Here is a 25,618-nt window from a genome sequence, read left to right on the forward strand (position 1 = left end):
ACTGACTCTCATAGTTATTGTTAACAGAGGGGCCAATTTTAATCAGGTGAAATTGGCCGATCACAGATGTGAATTTTTTTTAACTGAAGGTCATGCAGAAAATGAAATAGTCACCAGTTGTTTTGGCAGTTCTGATTGAGATATGACTTATTAGGTCCAGTGCGTCAGATTTCGGAGGCTCCATCAGCAGGAATTGAACATAATATTAATAATTATGTTTGTATAAACTAATGCTACATTTATATGCTCCACTTTTTCCTTTTTTCTTTTTAAATGGTGGTTTAAAACAAAAATGATCCATGTCCAGAATCTACATTAGGAGACGGTTCTCTTTCCGAGAAGTCAGCCATGTTGCACCGTCATTTTACAGTAGCCCAGAAAGGACAAATCAAACACTGGTTCTTAAGAGGAACTTTCATGTTTTTTTACCTGAAAGTCACCGCAGGTTCACCTACACACTTGGTAGTGGAGGTTGAGGTTCAGGGGCATTCAGTCGGTTGCAAAATGTAACCTCACCTCCAGATTTCACTAAATCCTTCTCACTGAACCTTTAAACACTTACTCACAAAATAATCGACTAATCTAATAATTGATCTGAATCTGAAAACTTGGTTTGGCATTCACTGGTCAACTTTGAAGAACATATTAAATATATGGAAAAGGAGCAGAGGAAAACATAACAGCAGGGTTTTTTTACCTTCAGTTTATCAAACTTGTCGTCAACATCTTGTAACCAGGACATAAACTGTCGGGCGTTGAATCGATCTCTCACCGACGTCTTACCATCTTCGTTCTGTGAACCAAAAACACACACACACACTCATTAGACACTGTGGCTTCTACACATTAAAACTTCATGTAAAAGTAAATAAAAGGAGTGTGACCCACATGACTGACCTGGACATCCTGGGGCATGTTGTACACTTCAGCATCCAGTAGAACTGTACAGGCACTGAAAGGCAGCGTCTGATTGGCCAGTGTTCTCGCCGCCCGGTAATGGACTCGCAAGACTTCCTGCTCGTTGGACACAATCAGCTTTTCCTGAGAGACGAACATAAAAAGACAAAATCAACATTCCAAATATGAATATATATAAAAGGGTTATCGACTAATCACGACATGGTAGATCTTTAAAGACAAAAGGGTCTTACCCTCTCGATGCTGTGTTGTAGTCTCAGCTTCATGCGGACGACTTCTTGTTGTTTGAACATCTCCTTCAGCTGCTCAGGTAACGACGGAGGCGGAGTTATCTGCACGGTGATGGGAAACAGTTCAAAACACTTTATTGACACTGGAGTCTGATGTCGAGATGATGAGTCACTGCGAGGAACTTTTCTATAACTGAACATGAACTCAAAACTGTGTAAACAACGTCTTATGGCATCGAGTGACTCAAAACAAAAGGCCGGGAGTCATGTTGGCAACATGCAGAGCTGTTGTTCTTAAAGTAGTATAAGTTTTAAACGACTAAAACTCAAAAATTGCTAATTTCTTGAGAGAAAAGCTGCAGCCGACAGATTTTATATCTTATCTTAAAAAGCTTTGATCCAAATACTTGAGATCCTGATTCAGAACTAAAAAAAGCTGTTCATGTTAAAATATTGAAATGATTTGAATTAATGTTTAATTGGAAGATCGTCCTAAAATAAAAAAAAATCAACTGAATCGTGATTTGCAGTTTTGTTTTCTTTCTTTTTTGAAAATGTTTCCCTCGTCTTTGCCAGACAGATTTATTTGATTGTTTTGATTATTATTATTTGTATTTTGTATTCTAATATTTGAATGTTTCTGCGGGTGTGGTTTTCACAGCTTCTGCCGCAGCCACACATGTTCTTTTTGTGTCTTATATTGTCTATATGTGAAATAAAACTAAAATTTAACAGCATGAGAGAAGAGTAGGTCGTTTTGGTTCATTAACCATCCAAACAAGAATTTCAAAAGATGTTGAGACTCACAGTGGGTATACAGAGCTTGCTGAGCGGGTTCCCGTCTAGGAGGTAGGATCCGTTGAAGGTCACGTATTCGTCGTAATACTGCGGCGGCTGCGGGGTGACGCTGCACAGCACTTTGCGCTTCTCCTCGATCTTCCTCCGGATGTGCAGGAACTCGTAGTACGGGTTGGCTCGCTCCGTCTGGTACGGTTGGATCTCCTCCAGCTTCACCGAGTCCACGATCGCAGCCAGAGACTGATGCTGCTGCTGCTGCTGCTGGCCCCGCTCCTTCTCCTGCGGGGACGCGGAGCACGGCTGCGAGGAGGTCGACATCTTGGGCATCTTTCTCTTGCGTGGGTGGGCGACGTGGACGTCCGCCTCCTCGTCGGACGATCGAACCTTGATCTTTGCCCCCGAGGAATCCGACTCCCGGTCTCCTGACTGTGGCGACGAGCTGCCCGAGCTGCTGCTGCTGACGTCGGACTGAGATCCCGACTGGATGGAGCTTTGACTCTGCTCTTCACCGGACGAAGACGACTCGGGCTTCTCGTCGGCCGGCGTCACCTCCATCGGCTCGGACAAGCACTCTGCTCTGGATTCGGACGAGGCCTCGCTGCTCTCAGCTGGCGATTGTTCGTCTGTAGCAGAAACACCAGCAGCGACGCCGTTGTTGTTCTGTGGGACGTCGGCCGTCTCTTCTGACTTCTGTACAGGGCTCGCACACGGCACGCTGTTTCTTCTCTCCGATTGAACATCGACACGCGGGCTCGCGGCGCCGCTGGAAGGTTTTGATTTGGTACAGTCGTGGTCGTTTATCTCCATGTCCTCTTGAGAATATTTAGACTCGGTGTTCGTCCCGATGAAACCCGGCAGAGACTCCCCTGTGGCGGCGGCGGAGCTGGGAATGTGAGAGCTGGTGGACGGCACAGGACTTTCTGTCCCTTCTGTTCTGAAGCCTTCGGGAACGATTTCCATGCTCTCTGGTTCTGGTCCGTCAGTGGTGCTCTCGTGAACTTTCTCTCTGTCGTCAGAAACCTGTGCGGTGCTGCCGGGTTCTGTTTGCTGCTGGGTCTCCGCACCAGAGGACAGGAGTGGTTCTCTCTGCTGGGTGTTTGCCAGTGCCGATGTTTCAGCGGATACAGAAGCTGCAGGTACCGACGGTGGATCAGGATGATCGCTGCTACATTCTGTCTGTGAATGTTCCGTCAGACACTGGACTTCCTTCGCCGTAGAAGAGTCAGAGGGAAGAGTTTTCTGCTCCGTTGAGCCAGTTTGAGAGCCACTACACTGCGAGAGGCTGGTAGAATGTAGATGCAGGTTTTTATTCAGAGGATCCTTGTTTGACATTTGTGGTGTCAAGCAGCAAGGAGTCTCTCTCGCGTCTCTCTCCACGAATGAATCAGCCACTGAATTCACGTATTGTTGACTATTTTCTCTCTCCTCCGTCTCTGCCGAGGCCTCGCTCGTCTTCGCCTCCTCGGAGGGCAGACTGGGTTTTGGCAGATGTTCGACGGCTTGACCTTCGGTCGACGAGGAGTTTGCGTCCTCGTCCAGGATGGCCCTGAGGTAGGGGGATTCGTGTCTGCCGGACAGCGGCGTCCGACTGCTCTGCAGCACATCTGGAAGACTGTTGCACTCCTTATCGTGAACAGACGGCGATCTGGTGGCCTGGATGACGAGGGAAGACTGGAGGAACGCGGGTTGAGAGTCGGAGGCTTCCAGGTTCATGTCGGAGTCGTACTCGCCGTGTCTGGGCGTCAGCGTCAGCGTCGTTGCCTGGCACGAATCCTCCGAGCTGGCGACAGAGACCAGGGACACGGACCTGGACATGAGGCCACAGCGTTCGCTCTCCGGTCGGGGCGATCTGGTCAGACAATTCTCCACCGCCGACATGACCTTCGCGCCGATGGAGGGCAGACTTTTGCCGTCGAGCGACACCGTGCGAGGGCCGGCGGCGTCCTTCGGGGGTTTATCTCGGCCATGGACGTCAGACACTTCGGAGCTTTTCGAGCGCATGAGCTCTTTACTCAAACTCGGGTCGGCCTTCGTTCTGTCTTTGGGCCTGGGCTTCCCAGCCTCTGCCGGAGGTCGCTGTTTGAGTCTCTCTCGCTCTTTCTGTTTGATCTTCTCAAGGTGTTTCCGGTGCCACTGCTCAATCTCCTGGTCCTTCAGGCTGAGCATGCGCTCAAAGCTGGTCTGCATCAGGTCATCGTTCACCAGCCTCTTCTCTTTCGGCTTGGCGTCTCGCGTGGCCGGCGAGGCTTTCGACTTGGCCTTGTCCGCGTCCATTTCGCCGGGTTTGACCTTGTTGACCTTGGCCTGCTGGGAGCGCTCTTTGTGCCGCTCTTTGTCCCGGTGTCTCTCCGAGTCCCTGTCGCGGTCTCTGCGCTCGCGATCCTTCTCCGGCGTCCTCACGACCTCCTCCTTGGATTTCGTAGATAAGGACTTGCCGCTCTCCGACAGGTAGCTCTTCTTCTCCTCTAAGAGTGATTTCAGATTGGAGCTCGAGGAGAGAGCCCCATCTTTTACTTTATCCCTCTTCTTCCGGTCACAGTCTTTTTCTTTGGAGCGATCGGATTTATGATCAGTGGTCTTCTCCAGAGGTTTTCCTCTCTTGTCCGAGTTTGTGCGATCCTTTTCTCTGTGGTCCCCGGCGCTGTACTCTCTGTCCTGCCTCTCCCGGTCGGAGCGTTTATCAAACTTATCTTTATTTTTTCGTCCGTCGTCATGCTTTTTTATCGTCGATAGAGATTTCAGTTTCTCATTCTCTTTGTAGCTTTTATCTCCGGGCGAGTGGGAAGGAACTCCTGTTCTTTCTTTATCCTTCCAACGATCCACGGAATTCTGTGCTTCGGCTCTGTCCGAGTGTTCCGCTTTCAACTTTTTTTCCTTGTCAGGATGCCTCTTTTCCATTTTTTCGGACTCCCTCTCCCTTCCCAGGAGCCTCTTGTCAGTTTTTTCGCGTGAGCCCTTTTCAGAAGGCTCCAGCTGTTCCTGATCAGCTGTGATCCCACTTATGGGTTTCTCCTCCGTCTCGTCTTTCACGCTGCTGCTCTGCAGCGACTCCTCAGGAATCCGCCCTGAGCCGTGGCCGTCCGCCCTCTCGTCACGCTCGCTCAGCTTTGAATCCTTTACCTTCTCCTCTTTGCTGGCCGCAGCCTCCTTCCGCTCTCTTTTCACGGCTTTGTCTCGCTCCTCTCTCGGCCTCTTCTCTTTACTGCTGGAGTGTTTCTCCTTTGCGTTTCTCTCTTCTTTGACAGCGGGGGAGTCGGAGGTCTTCTGCAGCGAGCCGGTGTCTTCACCTTCCCTTTTCACTGGCAGCTGTTCGTCCGTCTCATCGCTTTTGAAAAAGTTCTCTTTCCAGAACTCCCTGTCAAATTCCAAATTCCTGTGGCTGTCTTTCCTGGCCTCCTTCTGCCTGTGGCGGCTCCGCTCCGCCTCATACTCCCTCCTGTGTTTGTCTTTCTCCTTGTGTTTGAGTTTATGCTTCTTCACTACCTTGACGTCTAAGTCGGTCTTCCGTAAGGCACCTTCAGAGCCGTCCATGCTGTTTCCTATGCTGCCGTCTTTGTACGGGCTCGAGTGACCGTCGTCGCCGTCGACGCTCGACTCTTTCTGTTGATGCTTGCTCTTCTCTTTGTGCTTGCACCCCTTGGTGCTGGAGCCTTCGGTGCAGTAGTCTGCGTCTGCGTAGTGGTTGAACTTGACGCCGTCCACCGGACAAGAGGCGTCGCTGATGGACACGCACGTCTTAGTATTTTCTTGTTTGAGCGGCGTCTGTTTATCTGTCAGGCTGTGGTTCACTTTGGGAGATTTGATAGACGACAAGTGGAAGAGGTGGACGGACGAGTCGTCTTTGGGACTGAAGGACATCTTGAAGGAGTCTTCCTCGCGACCCTTCTCTGTGCTCTCCGACACGGTCGCGAGGGAGAGGACCAACGTTTTACTGTTCTCTTTACCGTCCTCTTGGTTTTCCTTGTTTTTATTCTGGCTCTTACTCTTCCTCTTGACTTTACCCTTGTCCTTCTGCTCGGCACTGTCCTTCTTGGATCTCGTGTCCACCTTCAGGCTCTCCGAGCTCTGAGAGCAGGTGGGCGAGTTCTTCTTTTCCGGGAGGCTTTCCATTTCGTCGCTGGATGTATCCGAACTGCATTGGACGCGAGCGGTCTTCTGCTTTTTCGACTTGGAGGAGGAATCCCCCTTACCGCTCTGCTTTGCGGCCACGTGATTCCTATCTCCATCCTCTTTCTCCCGCTGCCGTAGGTCCCGCCGGAGGATGTGTCTTTCGTTCAGGGCTTTGCTGAGATCCTCCTCCTCTTCCTCGTCCTTGAACTCGTACTCGTCCAGCCCCGTCACGGACGAGGAAGCCTTCGTGGCCGGTTTGCCGTCCGAGTCCTTCTCAGTGTCCGAGTCTTCCATGACGTCATCGACACTAGAAGGATTCACCGATGGTGGGTCTTCGGACTCTGTTGAGAGGAAAGAACGAATTTTAAGATCATAAATTGAAATTTCACAGTTATTTAAGATTTTAGTCTATGTGGAAAAACCAAATATGTCAAACTGATTGTGACATCTTGAGTGGTGCATATAAAGCTGCCAACACCAAGACTGAATATTGGTCCTTGGGTTAAGCTCTTTACACACTGCTGACATTTTATTTTTAAAAACCCCATCTGGTTCATCTATAGTGAGAAAATATGCACATCATGCTGCGCGGTGTAGCGGAGAGAGCGTTCTGTGCAAACCTGAAGAGCTGTCGTCCGGGGCCGACAGTGGAACCTCTCCCTTTAGTAGCTGCTCCAGCTCCTGGGAGTCGGCCACGTCGACCGGCCGCTCGCCGCGCTTGTTGGCCTGGAAGGCGTTTCCTCCGTGACACAGCAGCAGCTTCACAATCTACACAAAAAATAACACACAAATTGATGATGACAATCTCTATGGGGGGTAAAAAAGAATTGTAAAGACAAACATCACATTTTTTGTGGCAGGACAATCCTACAGTTTAAGCCCTTACGTCTTTATGCCCACTGCTGGACGCATCGTGAAGTGGCGTGTCGTCATCCAGACCCTGCGTGTTCACCTCTGCACCCGCAGCTATTAAGACCTTGGCCACGTCGTAGTAACCGAGATTACAGGCTTCGTGGAGAGGAGTCCAACCTGGTGAGAGCAAAGAACGATCACAGGTTGTTTAAGGAGATCAGGCAGATGGTAAAAAATTTAACTAGACATTAAAAAACCCACCACAGAACGTCGGTTATCTCCAGAGGAGATATTCATTCCGACTTCCCTGTGACAACATACCTGCAAAGTCTTTGACGTTGACATCAGCCCCCAGGCTAATGAGCTCTTTAACTTGCTTGGCGTCTCCACGGATGGCGGCCATGTGAAGGGGCGTCTCCCCTCGCTCGTTCCTCTTGTTGACCTTGTCCTTCTGTCGGGACGAGGCGCTGCTGGGGACCTTTTTCTGCACAGGGGTCGTTTGAGAGGGGTGGCTGGGCGTAGAGTCTGGGGGCACGGGGCAGAGAGAGAGGAGAACTTAAATTGATGCTTAATGCAAAAACTAACCAGGCACCAAAGCAAAGCACCAGATTAGTCAATTAAAACTCAAGTGTTCGGCAATGCACTTCATACGTTTACTCTCAAGAGCAACAAGCAATGTTGACTCTGGTTTTGCTTCCATTTCTATCACTTCTTTTCTTCCATTGAAGTTAGCATGCTAACCAGCTAGCCATAGGACCAGTTTTATGCATGTATCGATGTGTTTCTGTAGGCATTAATTAAAAAAAGGGAGAAGTTCAACATTGTGGGAAATGTGCTTATTTGCCTTCTTGCCGAGTTAGATAAGAAGATCGAATACCAAACTGCTTATCAACTCTGCATTTGGGTCAATATGTATCTGCAAAACCGCACTATTAGACCAGTGGAGTTATGGAGCTGACACAATAATAACACACAAACAGGGGAGGAGACGGTTCAAACGTCTGCAAGAAAGACGAGGAAACCGTGGCAAAGACGGACCAAAAGGATTGACGATGTGGGAAAGGCTCAGATGTCTAAAGCTGGATAAACAGCAGACATCTGTTGCGTGATACGCAGATGACTGGTGCTGACAAAGACGGGAAACACAAAACCCATTTCCACCCTGATAAACACAGAGTACAAAAAAAAGTCAAAGTGTCCATTACTCTCAGACTGTTCCTCTCTGATGAGGCTCAATGACATCGTTGTTAATAAAAAAAAACGAATGCCCTCCCTGTAATCACTCGTGTCTGTGCTGATGCATTCTCGTCTTAAAGCGCACTCGTAAATAGCATTAGAAAATATCACCCATTTGCCCTTCTTCTCTAACAACCTTGAAATATTAACAGAGCAAAAAAAAAAAACATGACTCATCCGACAGCGGATTTTGCTCCGAGCCATGTTTGAGGATGTGGTTTAAAGGAGGACAGGCAAACGAACCTGGACTGTTGGCAGTCATCTGCATAAGGAGAGCCATCTGTTTGCGCTCTGACAGCGGATACCCAAACAAAAGGTTGGGAGCCTGGGACTTCTTGCCCCCAGCCTCCTTTTTCACCTTCTTCTTGTCTGGCCCATCTTTATCTGCAAGAAGAAACAAGGACAGATTTTTAGAGGAGAGTCCACAGAAGGTCATTCATTACTCACAGCAATACATAAGAGAGTGACATTGTTTTCCTCCTCCCCTTGTATCTGTCCAACACGCAGAGGAACAGATGACAAGCATTAGGGTGAAAAAATAGGGACGGAATAAAAAAAAAAAACTGCATTCTCTTAAGCCAGCCCAAGTGCAGACGGCTCTCCTCAGCCCCAACCCCTCCCCCCGTCTCCGTCGGTCAGTTATGACCAAACACAAACATGCGTGAGCTTTAACCGAGGGGTGGGGGGCAGATGCATGGCGAATACACCCACACGTGCTTGTGTGTGTGTGCGTGCATGTTCACGGCAGCATAGTAGTGCAGAGTGGGTGACGTCACGTAACTCGAGGACGACACGGGAGAGGGGGGCGGAGGACGGAGGGGGCTGCAGCGATTACCTGCGTATATCCTGCAGGGAGGCACTAATCTCTCTCCCCAGGTCTCACTCGACTGGCCTGGGTCTGAGTCATCTACAGTGCAAAGCAGAGAGGATGGGAAGGGGGGAGAGAGGAGGGAGGGGTGGGGATGAAGTCGGAAGGGTGGGAAAGCACTGCATTAGCGCTCTCTCTCTCTCTCTCTCTCTCTCACCCACCCTCCGCATCGCACATGTACTCAAACACAGACAGGAACAAATGCAGACTCTCACTCCACGCACAGATTATGAGTCATGGCAGCACAGGAGACAGCAGAGGAGGAGATCCAGTTCGAGGTGGTCAGCGGAGTCATTTGCTTCCCTTCTTCCTCCCCGGCTGCTCAACACAGGACCTGAGGGAAAGGCACAGCCGCCCTCTCCCTGCTTGTTTAGGTTTGAAACGTGCAACATAAATTATGCTCAAGTGAAATTCAAAATGAAGGGGTTTGTGTCTTGTTGTTCGAATGGCCCAGGAGAGACCACACAATGAAAATCATCACATTGAGCTTTTGCTCTGCAGAGGAGATGAAGGCAAATGTGCGGCCCGTCAAAAGCAGCGCTGGGCTCAATTCACTGTAATTACGACAGGACGATGACAATCAACTGTTCTCGAGTCTCGAATGTGATGTAAACACACGGTTGAACATTTAACTAAATGACGGAGACAGAACCGTCTATTTACACAGGAGGTAAAGATTGAGACACTATGTCTCCAAATGTGAAGCTGAGCATCGATGGAAGTTTTTTTATCTTGCACATCACCACAGTCGTCATTCCACCTCCAGTTACAACTGCATAGACAAGACCAGGTATTATAGTAGAAGCCTGCAATTGTATTTATGTCAACAATTTTCATAAAAACGTCCAAAATAAAAACATTTTAGTTCGTTCCTCACATAGTCTGTGACTCTCATCTCCAAAAACAAATTGTTCTAATGTAAAACAAATAAATACTGTATTGTGTAGGTGACATTTCTTATGTTGACAAGCCAATTTTTTTATCAAACTGTGGCTGAATACAAAAGACAATGGCGGCCTGCTACAGTCCAGGTAATTAAAGGGTAATAAGGTGTTTTAATAGTATTGGACAACAAAGGTACAAAGGAAGAAGCATATCCGTCTTTGGATACATAAACAACACTTGTTTGTATGATGAATTTATTGAAGAACTTTGACTTTTCATGGGATCGTGGAAAGAATATCAATAGCCCAAATCGGCCTGGGGCTCCAATATTTCTTTCCCTTAAATGCCAACAGCCAAACCTCACACAACAACCTGCGGAATTATTTTCCTCTATCTAGAAAAATCCCACAGATCTCAGTCTCATTAAAAAAAAGAAGAAAAAAAAAAGATTTATTTCTTGTTATTCAAAGCAACAGACCACAACGTCATCAGCACGATCAGGTTTGCATCTTATTGCCAAACAACTGTGAACCCTTTGACTTATGGACAAATCGGTAAAGATATGATTCAACGACGGGCCACCAGGGGGCACTGTGGGGACATGGCAGCCAGCCAGCAGCATGGCTGTTGGAAGAGGAGGAGGAGGAGGAGGAAGGGGGAGCAGCAACAGTCCTTACCAGTGTCTGAGTCTCGCTCCTCTGTCCGGGGCGGACTGGTGGTGAAGGACAGCTTGCGCTTCATGGAAGACTTGGCTTTCCCTTCCTTCCCCAGCAATTCACTCCGGTCCAGCTTTGGAGTTTTGGTGAAAGGGGACAACTTATCTTTGCTCTGTTGAGACAACGAGGAAATAGAATATGAGAAAAAAACATGAGACATGGAATACAGCAAAGGTGTGGCCGTGTGTGTGTGTGTGTGTGGTACTGTATATGTAAACAATACGGTCATGGCAGAGGCAGCCTCATTTGAAAAACTCTCTGCACAAGGGTTGAGATTAGCATGTGGGCAGTATTTCAGTTGAGTGAAGATTTGCCAAAACATGACAATAACATTAAGTTCATATTATTATATTATGGGGTGTGTATAGTCTCTAAAATGTTGTGTTATTCATGCAGGCAGCAGGTTTGTCTGCATGACTCACTGAAATATTATTCCCAAGAAGACAGAGTCTCTGCCAAGTAAAGAATAAAAAAAGTTTTTTTTAAAACCCAGCAAGGATAAGGGTTCTCAGTTTATACAAAATTAAAATATAGAAAAGAAAGATGTTTTTTTAAAACAGTACAATGTTTGATGCGGTGTGAGTATTTTCACAGTAGTGCAAGTCACATTCCCAAAACAATGTTAAAAAATAGGACTGGAAAATGTAGAAAATCCTCCATCTAGAAAAGCTGGAATCACTAACAGGAAACTGCTTCTTGAACCGGTTCTTTGAACTTCGGTGTCGTCCCACGAACCGGCCCGAGTTTCCACCAGTTTTTAGCAGGACCATTGTAATCACCAAAGGACAACATAACGGAAGTAAACAGAGGTACCAAGATGGCGGGCCGCATCAATTACCACCAAGCATTTGTTCTGCTATTGCAGCTATTTTTTTAACCTTCAAAAAACCAAGCATGGATTAGATTCTCACGGTAAGAAGATGAAGAAAAACGTTAAGTGCAAGAAAAAAAAGTTTTTATTTGGTCGAAATGTCCGAACAGTTCAAAATTTGGTGGGCAAACCATAACAGAGCCTGTTACCTGTTGGTTGAAGCCAAGGGCTATAACTGGACGTTAGCGTTAGCAAAAATAGTGAATGATCATTTGTCCTTCAATGAACCAATCGATTCATTAACAAATCGTCACATCTCCAAATGAAAATGAGCATTGCAGCTCTAATTTCGTTCTGATGTTTACAATACAAAAACAAACATGGAAAATAAAGCTAACGTTTGAGGCCTGACACAAATGCTGTGGCTTCATTGAACAGAAGATGATCAATTCTCATGACTTCTGTTTTCACTTTAGCTAAAATGGGCTATCTGAAATATACAGGAAATTATTACAATGTTGGTATAAGTGGTGAGAAACAAAATACTCCACTGCGTGACTATGCGTCGTACGCCACAGTGACAGCACAGCGCTGCATCAGGCTTCAACAGAACGACACCAGAAGTATCCGTGTTATCAGACGACTGTCTTTCAGTTCCAGTTACTGGGCTCGTGCACTCTGATATGCAGACAAAGCCCTTTTTTCTCGGTGACATTACTTATAGAGAGCTGCACTTTTAAGTGCAGGAAAATACATTTGTGGCAGAAGGAACATTTTCTGCAGTGTGGCGCTTCTTTGATCTCGGTGAAGCAATGTACCAGCTGTGTGAAGCCGGAGAGTGTCTGGCGATGTTGAAAGTACAGGACAGTGAGGACGATAGGCTTTAAAGTAAGAGCAGATGTTAAATGTCTCTCTCGTTTGTGGAGAAATGATAATTAGTAGAGGTAGCTTAACAATGTGTTAACATTTAAGAAGCTGAAATCAGAGAATTTTGACAACTCGAACCGATTAATCCGTTATCAAAATAGTTGGCGATTACTAATTGATTAATCGATTATCTGTTACAGGTCTAATCTGATGTTTGCCTAGCATGATAGCATCCGTGTTGACATGTCTGTGTATGGCTGTCAAAAGGCAGTGGCAGGGAATAGTGTAGCTAGGATGTGTGATACAGTCTTTTAAGTGCTACGGTGCATTTGTGCCCACGTACCTTCTTCCCCGCCTGCTTATCCACCATGGCTCCATCTCTGTCACTCCCAGGTTTGGCCATGGTGCAGCACCTGACTAGCTGCGACAGCTACAGCACAGTGGGGCCATCATGCACCTGGAGACAAGACGACACAACAGACATAAGAAGGAGTTCTACTCTGCCACATCGCAGTCTGAGTGGATAGCTTGTAAACAGGTAGCGTTGTGCACCAGACACCGGGGAGACATTTTGAATATACAGGTACAGTAGAAATAACAATCCTCCAGGCTCTTTACAAGCTAAACTTTCAAGTTGAGAAAGGTCACTTGACCCCAGAGGAGTGACAGTGTGTCAAACCGTGCTGCTACAAAGTGTTTGTTTCAGGATGTAGGTTGAGTGGATCAGTAATCAGGGATTTTTTATTGAAATTTCCATCCAGCAACAGCAGGAAACAACTACACAAGGCAGCATGAATCACAACTTTGGGGACTCCGAGTTTCTGAGAGGAAAACCTCCCCACCCCTTCATGTTGTCACTCCGGCCCACTCATCAGCGTTACCAAGCTCCCTTCTTAAGTGGTCCGTGTCAGTGTAGTAACATATGCAGTGGGGGCTGGAGAAAGTATAACACTCGTGCGCTGAACATGCGCATGAAGACGACATCATGGCATGTGTCAGTTGTCACGATAAGATTTACAGTCATAAGAACTTCTTCTCAAGTATTTTCAATGAACTTTCCCTTCTGTTTCTTCTTAAAAACATACACTCTCATGAATAATATCTGATTAAACAACCGACATAGAATCTCTTTGTCCTTTTTAAATCCCCCGCACACAGTATACTCTATATTAAGAAACTTTCAAGTTATTACGCAGCCACCAAAACAAAGGGGACAGCCCCTTACTCAACAGTCATCCAATTCCAACTTAACTGTAATTCATATTGTAGCTTCATATCTACCAAGAAGAGAAGTGGCACTAATGCTTCTTTTGAACCATTGTTTTTCAACCAATTTAAAAATATGTGAAGACTTACTTTGATTAATTGAAATTTAAGTCGACATCATGTGATTGTGACAGATATTACTGTTGCCATTGAAGAGAACAAGATACCCGATGTTCCAATTTGAAAATGCCCCCGATACTGCTGAAATACTGCCAGATGCCGGACAGGGGCGAATACGCAAATCTAGGTACACATCTGAAACCACGTCTTTAAAGTTAGTTTATTAGTTTCACCCACATAAAACTGCAAATTTTCTCTTCTCAGAAATCACTTTTCCTTCACCGCTCCTAAACAAGGTGTTGCGCTGCAATGGCAAATATTGTTTTTTAGACCGCCGACGAAGATGTCATTTTTCGGTAATTTTCTGGATTGCAATTTGGCAATGTTTCATGTTCACAAGTAAATGGCGACATGTACCGTATTATTGTGCTATGATGTTACTGTGAAAGATAAATCCTAAAGATATTTTATTTTTTAAAACTGTGGCTGCAGTTTTTTTCAAAGGAATTTACTACAGTGATCACTACTGTATGTGCAGTGTTAGCAATGGGGTTGGCATGCTAAACAAACCAAGATGTAAACAGTGCCTTGGAAATTAAAAATAAAAACACAAATGTGAATGGCAGCTGATCACAGAGAAGATCAAAAAGGACAGACGTAATGTTGCAAGCAGTCACCAGAGTAAAAACTAAATATGGAGCTTATAACTGGAGAATCAAACATGCCAGTCCCATAAACATCACAATCAGCAGTTACACATTACACCGCCATGACAACTACAATTAATCCATGGCCCATGTATGAAGCAAAAACTGAAAAACATACCACCACCGTGGCTTAATGGATCATAACAGACCACAGGTCTTCAATTACAAGATGTCATAGTGATCGCAGGCACCGTCTGGCATTTCATACTCATCACTTTCACATGGACCAGTTTGTGGCCTTGTGAGGATTTATTTCAAAGCCACAAGTCTTACAAGTTTAAGAAGTTAATGTGCTCCGAGTCAGAAGCATAAACAGAGTGACTGCTCTGTTAGGGAAACTGAAATTACTGCCTCAAAGTTGTGTGCTTCTGCCAACCAGCTAAGTTGCAGTTAACATCCATCTCTCTGCTCAGACCCGTATGGCATAATTTTTTTTACCCTATAAAAGACATTTGCGTGGAATTGTGTCATAATTAGCACATGAATTCTGGAGCTATGACCTGAAACTTGTTTTGTTGGGTCACAATGACCGTGACCACCAAATGCTAATCAGTTCATCCCAGAGTCGAAGTCAAGAGCCAAATCACCCACTGGTTTGTGAACTGCCGTTTTGAAACTTCCGAGCTTAGCATTTTGACATGCGCCATTTTCTTTTTTTTGCAGCCAGGCGTAAGATCGTGGGGAAGGTCTGGCTAAGAGCTCGTCCACTGATTCACCGATTTGACGGTACAAGCTGTCAATCACACTGCATCCACGCTCCAATACATACAGTGCTTAATCATCTATTTTACTCTAAATGAGATTGAGACCAGGAAAATATTTACTGACGTTATAAATCAAGTGTGAAGTGGAGTCATTTTCTCATAGACTTCTTTTTGCTACCAGTGGAGTCGCCCTCTGCTGGTGATTCCAGAGAATATAGGTTTAAGTCACTTCCGCATTGGCTTCATTTTTCCGGGCCCGGTGACTATGTCCATTTTTATATACAGTCTGTGGTCCAAATAGTTATCTATGCCAGACATTTTGAAATGACCTCCAGGCGTTTCTGGGGATATTGCGTTCAATAGAATGGGATGGAGGTGAGTGACCTTGACCTTTGACCACCAAAACCTAAATAGTTCATCACCTTCAAGGCATTCCTGAGGGATTATGTATACGAGAATGGGATGGATGGATGTATAGACATCTCAAAAAACCATACTGCTTCCGGCGATTGCTTCTAAAATGCCTGAAGCCCTGCCATTTTTCATGTAGTGACTACCCATGCAATTTATCATGCTTTGGGGATTCAAATATATATAAACACTACAACCCTTTAAAATTATTTAATCTCATTAGATGTTTTCTGCACTTAATCACCATGAATAAGAGCCATAAAAAAAGGAATTCAAACATTTTCTTTCTTCGGATAGTTTTACAACCTCTGCTGATCCCGAGTAACAGCACTGTGTTCACTTCACAAGTGTCGTTTTTTCCAGCAGCCCACAGCCCTGCTGCACAGCTGAGGCCGGAGAGAAGTCCATCATTAGTCAGCAGTTAGCTGCGTGTGCAGCAGCATTGTCATTCAGCCAGCTGAAAGGCAGCACCGAGCAGCCCACAGTGAACACGGTGCTGTAAAGAGGCTGGTGTATCGAGGGTATTAAAGCAGTATGGACGGCCCGGGACCAGACCAGAAAACAATCGCTGACAGGACTCCAATCTGGCCCGGAGACGAGGCGAGGAGGGTGTGACTATAATTACAGAGGTATTTGGGCACTCGCCAGACCGGCATTCACATTCACTGCGTTTCATGAGCAGCTCAGGGCCGCGTAAGCCTCTGCCATTATCCTTGGGCTGTTTCAAGTCTCGCTCGAACCCCCTGCCTCGATGACTACTAACGTTCACAGAGACTAAAACCCAGATTAGTTTGGCACGGGATCCTTTAGAGTGAAAAATGAGTGATAACAGCCATTACCTAACCCGTTGAATTCCAATGAAGCAGACTCACAACTGTAAAAAGGTGAAGAAATGCACAACAGAGAGATAAAGAAACTAGAGTCAGTCGGGACGGTCGGTTCCCTCCGTCTACGCAACAGCGATGTGGTAAATAATTCAGCAGCCATGGGGAAGACACTGGAAAGAAAAAATTTAATATACAAGGACTGCCACCAATTATTATTTTCATTATCGATTCATCTGCAAATTATATTCTCAACTGATAGAATAATGACCTTGTATTAAAAATGTCAGAAAATACTGACATTTTTGGGTTTTCAAGAGCGCAAGGTGACATCTAGACTAGAGATGTCTTAATTTATCCAAACAACATAGAGGTATTCAGTCAATGAAATTAATTAATTTAAAATAAAAACAAAAAAGGAAAGAATTCTTACATCGTAAAAGCTAAAAACTTTTTTTTCTTCCAAAAATCCAACTGAAACAACTAATCTATTATCAGAACAGTAACTGTCAATCAACTAATCGATGTAATAGTGAGGTTGAACAGATAAATTACTTGAATTGTTGGTTAAAATAAAAACTAATCTCCGACTATTTTGACAATTGATGAGTACATTTTTCAAACAGACTTCATTTTGGGTTTTGAATTTTTTTTCATAGTGTTTTTAGAGAAAAGCAGATAATTAAAGACACCACACTAGGGTGACTTGGGATGGAAAATATAGTTTTAAATTTTCAGTCAGTTAAGTTAAGTCAAGTGTGCTGGCTGCATTGCTGCATCCTTCTGAGGAGCAGATGTCTCTGTATTTATTTATAACCTGGTGTTCCTGCACTTTAACTCCACTGGTTCCTGGCTAACAACAACAACAATCATTCCCTGTAGTGCTGGACCATGTTGGCCCTGACAGCAGAGTGGCTGCTTCTGTTGTGTGCCCTTGCATAAGTATATGCGTTTGGGGGTTTGAGGAGTGGGGTGGGGGCTGGCGTGGTGAAGTGGGGTGAAGCATGTGCTGCTGCTGCTGGTGGTGGTGGAGCCGAGAGGGACGAAGAGCAGACACGCGGTACAGTAACCTGATCCAGTGACTGCAGGATGGGACAGGGAGGGAAGGATGCTAAGAATAGCAGCAAGCCCGACACGCTGGGTACACCACCACTGCCGCTGCCGCCGCCACCAGCAGCAGCAGAGGCTGCAGCGTTACCCCACAACAGCTTCCAGAGTCAGAGCGCTGCCTGGCTCTCACATGCATGTGATTTCTCCGTGGTCTCACATGTGGCTGCTCAGACAAAGGGACCTACTGGAAAAACAAGCTCTGAATGCACCAAAAGGTCAAAGTTACCACTTTTGAATTGATACATCAAGAATATCTGAAATCTAACATCATTCTGGAGTCAGTTTTTCCCAACAAATTTCCTGTCACACGCTCAAGGAGACACACTACGCTCGCTGCGACAGTAAACAGCCGGTCACGTGGTTGTGGTCCTGTATGGCGTCAGGCTAAATGATGGGGGAGGTCTCTCTCTCTCTCTCTCTCCTCTCAGCTGCGCATCTACTCCAAACCTTCAACTCCTCCTCCTCCTCCCTAATGAGCAGCAGGACAAAGCCATGCGCAAAGGCCCCGATCATAGAGGAGACGGGCAGAGGAGGCAACAATAACCTGCAAAAAGCCAGCCATCTTCAGTGATCTCTCACACACAGGGTACAGACTCGCACGTTTATATTATGTGCTGCCAACACACACACACACCTCACTGAATCTGTTATGTGCCCTAGAAATGTCCAGTCCAATTATTTTCCCGTTGACAAAACAAGAGAGAACCTCTATTCCCCAACATGTCAGTATTTCAATTTATTGTTAAAATAATGATCAAATTGATCAGTTCCCCTTTTTGAGGATAAATCAATCATTCAATTTATTCTATATATTGAAAATACATATGTGCTGGTTCGGGTAATTCATAATGTATAAAATTAACATTGGGTCTGTGACTAAGAAGAAAATAAATGGAATTTCACAACATTATATCGAAGATCTTAAAATAAAATACAGGATGAATAAGTGATGTAATAAAGTCATGATACAATATGAACTACAAATGTGGTCCTTATTCAATTGTGCTCTTTGGCCTCTCTGACCAAACGGCGCACTGAATTCAAGGGCAACATTTTCAGCACAAACTGAGTGCTGTTCTCTTCCTCCTCCAGTCACTGGTTTGTCAGAACTCGAGGCATATTTCAACATGGACAAACAAACACCAAGTGACACTGGATGCCTCCAGGCATCCGTTCACCTCTCTCTACCCTGACCCCAGACATTCAAAACACGCCTCCTCCAACCAGAGTGTCTGGCCTTCGTTCCAGTTGTTGTTGTGTTGTATAAATCAGCCGGTGATCTGGTTCCACTTCTTCCCCATAGGAAAGACATGGGCTACTTAAATGTTCTGATTTTGTTAATTATGCTGGATAGCAAAACTGTCAGCTTGGTTATTTTAATAGTCATTACCTGTGAACGTGGGCAAAATACATTTTCTGTCCCCTTAACTGTTTATTAACTTTACTAAACTAATTGATAAAAGGTCAAATCCTGTTAGATTGGTAAAAGAAAATACTGACCGAACGCCAAAATTTCCAGCTACATTCATAATAATCCACGTATTTAGCTGTTGTAAGACCCAGACATAATGTACCCTTGTGTACCAAATGTGTATTATTACGTAATATTGAGTGCTGAGCCCTTTCACAGCCTCATCCATCACTTAAAAGCTTCTATAAAAAACCGGAGTAGCCCTAAATTTACAATGGAGATGGCTGAGGGCACGGCTCGCACACAAATCAAAACACTCATAAAATATCCAAATGTTTGTATTCGAGAGGCGTAAATCGGGTTAAGTTTACTGGCAGCAGTTGAAGGCTCAACCCCGGGACTCGATGAAACACGCCCATTAAACTGGTCCGAGGGTCTGGGAGCCTTAAGAAGGCGACCGCCACCGCTCTGAATGTAGGTTAATGATCAGATACCCAAGCAGCAGGCAAGAACAATGAAGCCTTTACTGCCGATTATGGGTTAAAAAGGAGGGGGGGGGGGGGGGGGGGGGGGGGCAGGGAATGAGGGAGGGATTGGAGCAAAGGTTAGGACCTAGGCGTGGATCTTGTTCTTTTTCCACCACAGCGTCAAAGCTCACATGACTGAACCAAACACTGGGAAACTGTTGCTGCTCAAACTTTCAAGGAAAACCTCAGTATCCAATACAGAAGCAGTGAGGATTGAAAATCTGATTCATGATCGCTGCAGAAGACAGGCGTGCTTCTCCTTTTGGTAAGTTTTTGGTTACTTTCTTAGTATTATGCAAACATGATGTACTGACACAAAAATACAGATATTTTGATGCTTATATTTTGTACAAGTTAGTTAAACTGCCTCCTCGTCTTTGGGCCCATTTTTCTCCCTTCAAACAACACCAACCCCCTTTTTTTGTTCCGGTCAACAGAGGACAAGTTGTGGCAGTGTTTAAAGCTCCTAGAGACGGAGGAACCCCCCCCACATGACAAAACCCCAAAAACAAAACGCCAGCAGCACACAAGGTATCACAACCACAAGGAATCCCCATCCACCGGCTTCCACATGAGCAAGCCAGAGTCTGAAAAATGAACCAAGAGGAGGGGAAACGTTGTGTCCATTTTCATTATGACATTCAAGACATGACTCCTTCTACACCTGCCAAATCCCATTAGACCTGATGAGATGTCGATCCGATCACGAGCCCGACACATGGCTGCCGCCAAAGCCACAGCTTTGCGGTGCCAGAGAAGAGCAGTGGCAAGGGCCGGCGAGTAAAGGTTGACACGGCGTCTCCACACTGGGAGGAAACATGCGGACCACTGAGCAAACACAGTCTTTGAACTCCAGTCATGGAGTTTCATTTAGGTGTATTCCCTACTGGGGTTTTATCTGTCATACTGTCAAGGTAACACACTCAGCAGGTTAACTACGACTTCCCTATTGTGCACATGAATAATACAAAAAGCAATACTCCCTTTGCACAATGGTTTACTGACCCAAAAGATAATTTTCCAATAAAACTGTGTATTCTTAGTAAAAACACAGGATCATCCCACCTTTGCTGCTGCATTACTCAGACAATTTAGTGAATTTAGTTTTAATGATTTTTAATGGCTGCAACCAATGATTATTTTAAAGGTCCCATATTTTTACATTCATATCTGTCCCATTTACGAGTGTCTTTTAAAAACTTCTGTAGTGGCGTTATTTAACATAATAGTGATGATTTTCTGGGAGCCTCTTTCCATCTCACCCACACTTTTGCCACGAGGGAGGAAGTTACTGTCCCCCTGATCATCAGCAAACACTCTGATTGGCTAAGCACAGATGAACTCACAAGGCGGCCTGGGTTAAACATGGCTGCTGGATCTATAAGACCTTATCAGTAAAATGTATCTACACGAAATCCAGGAACTTTGCTTTGCTCAAAGGACTGGATAATATTTACATTTATATCTACAGCTACATTCACATTTGTATACTATCACACACCATTGCTGCCTCACTCCGCTAGTTTACCATTAGCCTGCATCATGCAGCTAAATCACAAGTGGTATCTAAAAAGGTCAGACCACCCGAATGGCAAAGTCCTTGCTCTTCAACACAACTCCCTACAAACTGTTCTGTCCTTAACTGTTCCTGACATAACTTTAATACCCTCTCACAGACAGTTCAGCTGCTGCTCGTCAAATGCTGATTGTCCGGCTTTGACGCAGAAAAGGCATCAAATTTTCTGCCATCTTGTTGTGGGGGAGCGAGGGACCAATGGCAGCAGAGGGCGACTTCATTTAGTCATTTTATTTTACACGTCAACAAAACTCGACTGAAACCTAACCCTAACTTTTCATTTGGATTTTTTATAGTCCCTAAGGTGTCATCTTTACAGTGCCCGTTTCGTCCAACGGTGTGTTAAAGGTGCTTTTTTTTGTCACTTCTGACTGAATATTCATATTCAATTCTCTCTGTTGATTTGGATTATTAAGCACTGCATTTTAAAATGTGAGGCTGTGTGCGGATAAAAAAATGATAGTCAAAGAAGGCAATTTAACACTACGTTGAGCAAACGCTGAATCAGGAGTTTGAGATTTTATCTTCTTTTTGCCATTTTACAGAACCTGCATTTTAAACAGGAGACACTGAATGGAATTTAAAAGCTGCTATTGGTATTACAACACTATTACAGAATATGGACAGGAGGTCTGACATGTTTAATACTTGTGTACTTAAGTGTATGGAATCAATAAATATTTTGGATGGAAAAAGAAACTTCCTAAGCGTGCCATCGTGCGTTGCCAAACCTTTTTTACATCAGGAGGGTCGTCAGCCTTCAGAAAGCATGGTCACTTACGGAACCAGAGTAAACAGGATGTGATTGCTTTCTTTGGCATCAGTAAAGTGAAAGCAGCTCAACAATAAAGAAAGCAAACCACACACCCATTCAAAAAGGTCTTTTCCCCCCCCAAACTATCAACAGACACTGCTGTCTTTCTCATTGGTCATTCATAAATGGAAATTACAAGGGTTCCTTTTTAATCAAAACCTTGAACATTGATGTTTTAAAAACCCAGCTTTGCCTTCCGTCTTCTGCGGCGTCACGCCGTCCTGCAGAGAAGGTCACAGACTCTCAAATGTGCCACTCTTGGTTGGATTATCAAATCAACATCAGCCGTTACACACGGATATACTGCACCCAAACGTACCAAACAAAACAACGCTCTGTCTGCACACATTCAGCTGCTGGCAAAGGCGAGCACATGTTGTGTAATCAGGAGGCTCCACCCTCTCTCCACACACAGATACACAGACATGCACAAACGCACACTCGCTGGGCTTCTGGGAGACGCAGATACTCGGCTGGCGGGGCCGACTGCAGATAGGCTCAGGCTCAGGTAGAGGCACTTCATATTACACAAGGCACTAGTGCCTTTTTTCCACAGTCTGGTTTGAACTGCAACATAATATAGGAGGTCGGCAACATGAAGCCAAAATGATACGAAACAGAATATTAAACTGTCTGGAACACTGGACATTGATTTTCCTCTGCCTTCCATTTAATACAAATGCTCTAAATTTCACTCGGCATTCGAGGATGATTCATCAGATCTCGGCTTTTGTCGACTTCTTTAAAAAAAACAAAAAAACTAGCCTCAATGATCATTAACAGAAAAACTGACAGCGGTCTTTTCTTTGCTAAGGGGAAAGAGTAGTAAAACAAAAACCATGACCGTTTTAGGGGGTTTCCCTGAATGTACGACCCTGCCCCGATCCCTCACAACAAAAAAAGAGGAACTGCGTTCATAACGTTTACAGTCAATTTCACTGCTTCACTTGGACTCAGAATTATGAACAGATGGTATAAAATTAGAGACAAAGAGAGACAAAATTCCAAACATCTCATAAACAGCTAAAGTCCCGAGCACAAAGGTGAGGGGTGAAGGGCACGCAAGGTTTTAGTCCAGCATTATGAACCATAACTTGTAAAACTGTATAAATATTTCTATCTTTTCATACAGAATAACTCCTAAATTGTTCCCATTCCACTGATCTGCATTTATTCCACATCACGTCCTCCATCATATTCAAGGTCACTATTCAATTCTGCCACTTACTTTACTACACCTACAAGTTACTTATATCAGCAAAGAGCATGCATGACGTACAAGATTCTTGACAGGGATATATCCAGTCTGCTGGTATCTTTGGTACAACTCTAAGAATATGAATTCCGTATGGATACAAAAGCAAGTTAATGACATCGCTATGATTTAAATAAAAAATAAGAACCCTTATCGATCCATCCTGTAAACTAAAACTAAAATCAATCACAATGAAAAATGCACCACTGCAGCATATTGGGAATACTTTTAAGTCCTTACATAATTGTTCCTTCTGTACAGCACCTTGGTCAATACCCTATTCTCTAACTAAGAGGCTTATAGTCTGTCTGGAGAGGCCATAGCATCCATTGTATGGTTTCCCAGTTAAACATACAGTCAAACCCTCTCTGTGCTAAAGTTTACAAAGCAAGGAAATCTTAACATAACACAAATCATTTAGCAAAAGTGCTAAAGGTTGTGAAGACGGTGTTAATATGGTACATACTTCAAAATCAATCTATCCTCTAGAGGCTGGATTTCTCTCTCTCTCTCTCTGCTCGTATGAACATCTGAGTCGTCTGAACGTGTAAAATTGATGTGACTGCAGACCCTCCCTCGTCTTGATTTTCACAATCTGGCAGAAATTAAAAGGGAAATCAGATTTTCTGCATCCAGGCCTGTCACTCAATACATCTGAGCGTGATCAGAGGACGAATGCTGGCACCGACTGTTGCCGAGACACACGGAAAGAGTCATATTTTTAACTCACCAAATCGACTCACTAGCTAAATGTCAGGATTTTCTTCAGACCAGCACAATAGTAGAAATGGAATAAACACTTATTCAATCAATTTGTTTATAAACACTTACTGATTAATCTGCTTTGTTTTACAACTATAGGAAATATTTTTTTAATGTTGAGAGAACAGATACAATGCTCTCAGAATTACTACAACCAGCCACTCAAAAAACTGTTAATGTAAGAAAGCAAATGGCTCTTAGTTTTTCATAAAGCTGTAACTGATCATGTAATGCTTCCAGTTTTTACTTGAATAGATTTGTCAATCAACTAAAAATGACTGAATTATTAATGTCTGCGCTGCACCACAGATTATACAAAATCATAGTGCATCATAAGACTCAAGTTAGTTAGCAAGAAGAAACCCTGACCCAGTGTCTAACAAGTGTTAAGTGAGTCACTTTGGAAAAGAATCCATCACATTACAGTTGGGTATAATTTTACATGGGTTTAAAAATCTCAATGTCCCTCGTGCATCTACATAATCTCATTCATTATTAACATTTACGGGGGCATTTGTATCGATAGGGCGATCCTTCCATCAAACTTAATGCTCATAATTTCTCTCGCAAACAAATCCAACATCCGAGAGGATGGGTCATAGAGAAAGACAAAGTTGCGGAGGACTATAGAACAATAACAAGATCAGAATGATTCAGTTATGTTAACAGTCAGAAATGATGATCAAGAGGAAAAGACGTTACTCTGACAAAAATTTTGCTTAACGGGTCAACAGGTTGTGGGAATATTTTGAGCTTGAGATGATACTTGCCCACTGGTTTATGAAACCGACGGTCATCAGTCAAGGTCTGCCAATGTTTGGACACTGGTGTTTAACTCGTCCTATACATGTGGTGTGCATGGAGATTTAATGGTGGCATTAGTCAGTTGGCCATGACAGTCAAAGGCACATACTAAGCAGTGGTTTTAGCACCATATGGCACTGCTAGTTGTAATATCACTTTAAAATACAATATGACGAAGCTATCAAGGCAATTAAGACCAAACAGAAAATCCCTGATGCTCAGAAGGGGGGAAAAAATGTTTTCTATAATGGCAGATAGTGGCAGCCTCCCATATTAAATGGACAAAGCTTCTATGTTTGGTCACAGTCTCCATCTGGCTAAATGTGACCCGTGTATCCTACTGCTGAAAGATAAGACGGTCGGTCAACAGAAAAATAAAAGCCGACTATTTTGATCAAAAAGCTTTTGAAATTGTTCAAGAAAAAATCTTTCCAGTTCCAGCTTCTAAAATGTGAAGATTCAGCGTTATCTTTTGTCTTTGTGGACATAAATCTTAATATTTTTATGTTTTGGATTGTTGGTCCTTGAAAATATGCAAGTCATTGTAGGATACTGGAAAATATGATATGTATTTTTCATTGTTTTTATGGTATTATATCCAACCAAATGTGTGTTACAACAACATTCAACGCTGTAACATTGCACTGTAATACCACTCTATGTAAGTGCAGTGGTTGGTTCAACCCTGAAGTCCTGTGACATTCGTCACTGATGCCCCCGAGGAGCAGTGGATGTGTCATACAGAAGAAGTAGTCAAAGTACGGTAAGTAGAATGAGCCGACGCAGAGTGTGACAGGGATAAATATTCTCCTTTTCTGAAAAAACAAATGTGTTGACACTTCAGAAAAAGGAAAAGAGTAGGGCTGCCTCTAAACATCAATGATTCAAATCATCAGTAATAAACCTCCCGAGTCAAACGTAATTTTGCCATTGAAGAGGGAGTGACGCAGGATAACAGGGCAGGCTTTAAGCCTTATCCAACAGAGACCCGTCATTAAATTATCCAACTACGACTTTAACTATTATTGAAACAAATTGGGGTCATGGATTCGCAGGGCGGAGAGATACGTTTGTGTTCACTACCCCAACGCTCTCA

At 44.4% G+C, this 25,618-nt stretch overlaps 1 protein-coding gene across 4 annotated transcripts in view; it reads right to left on the reverse strand.

The window, feature by feature from the left end:
- The window catches only part of ankrd12 (ankyrin repeat domain 12), a 30,931-nt gene that overhangs the window by 1,568 nt on the left and 3,745 nt on the right, over positions 1-25,618 (reverse strand). Inside the window, exons 2-12 of one of the 4 annotated variants that reach the window (XM_035635754.2) lie at positions 12,635-12,748; positions 10,575-10,725; positions 8,980-9,051; positions 8,388-8,528; positions 7,230-7,433; positions 6,943-7,085; positions 6,677-6,824; positions 1,956-6,397; positions 1,152-1,250; positions 889-1,041; positions 698-793 (exon numbers count right to left, since the gene is read on the reverse strand). In XM_035635754.2, the coding sequence (XP_035491647.2) occupies positions 698-793; positions 889-1,041; positions 1,152-1,250; positions 1,956-6,397; positions 6,677-6,824; positions 6,943-7,085; positions 7,230-7,433; positions 8,388-8,528; positions 8,980-9,051; positions 10,575-10,725; positions 12,635-12,694 (5,709 nt within the window). In that variant the 5' untranslated portion in view covers positions 12,695-12,748. The remainder of the gene's footprint in view (positions 1-697; positions 794-888; positions 1,042-1,151; positions 1,251-1,955; positions 6,398-6,676; positions 6,825-6,942; positions 7,086-7,229; positions 7,434-8,387; positions 8,529-8,979; positions 9,052-10,574; positions 10,726-12,634; positions 12,749-25,618) is intronic. The other 3 variants (XM_035635755.2, XM_035635756.2, XM_035635757.2) reach the window with 3 other exon arrangements.

Source organism: Scophthalmus maximus, chromosome 5, assembly GCF_022379125.1.
Source record: "Scophthalmus maximus strain ysfricsl-2021 chromosome 5, ASM2237912v1, whole genome shotgun sequence".
NCBI classification, from domain to species: domain Eukaryota; kingdom Metazoa; phylum Chordata; class Actinopteri; order Pleuronectiformes; family Scophthalmidae; genus Scophthalmus; species Scophthalmus maximus.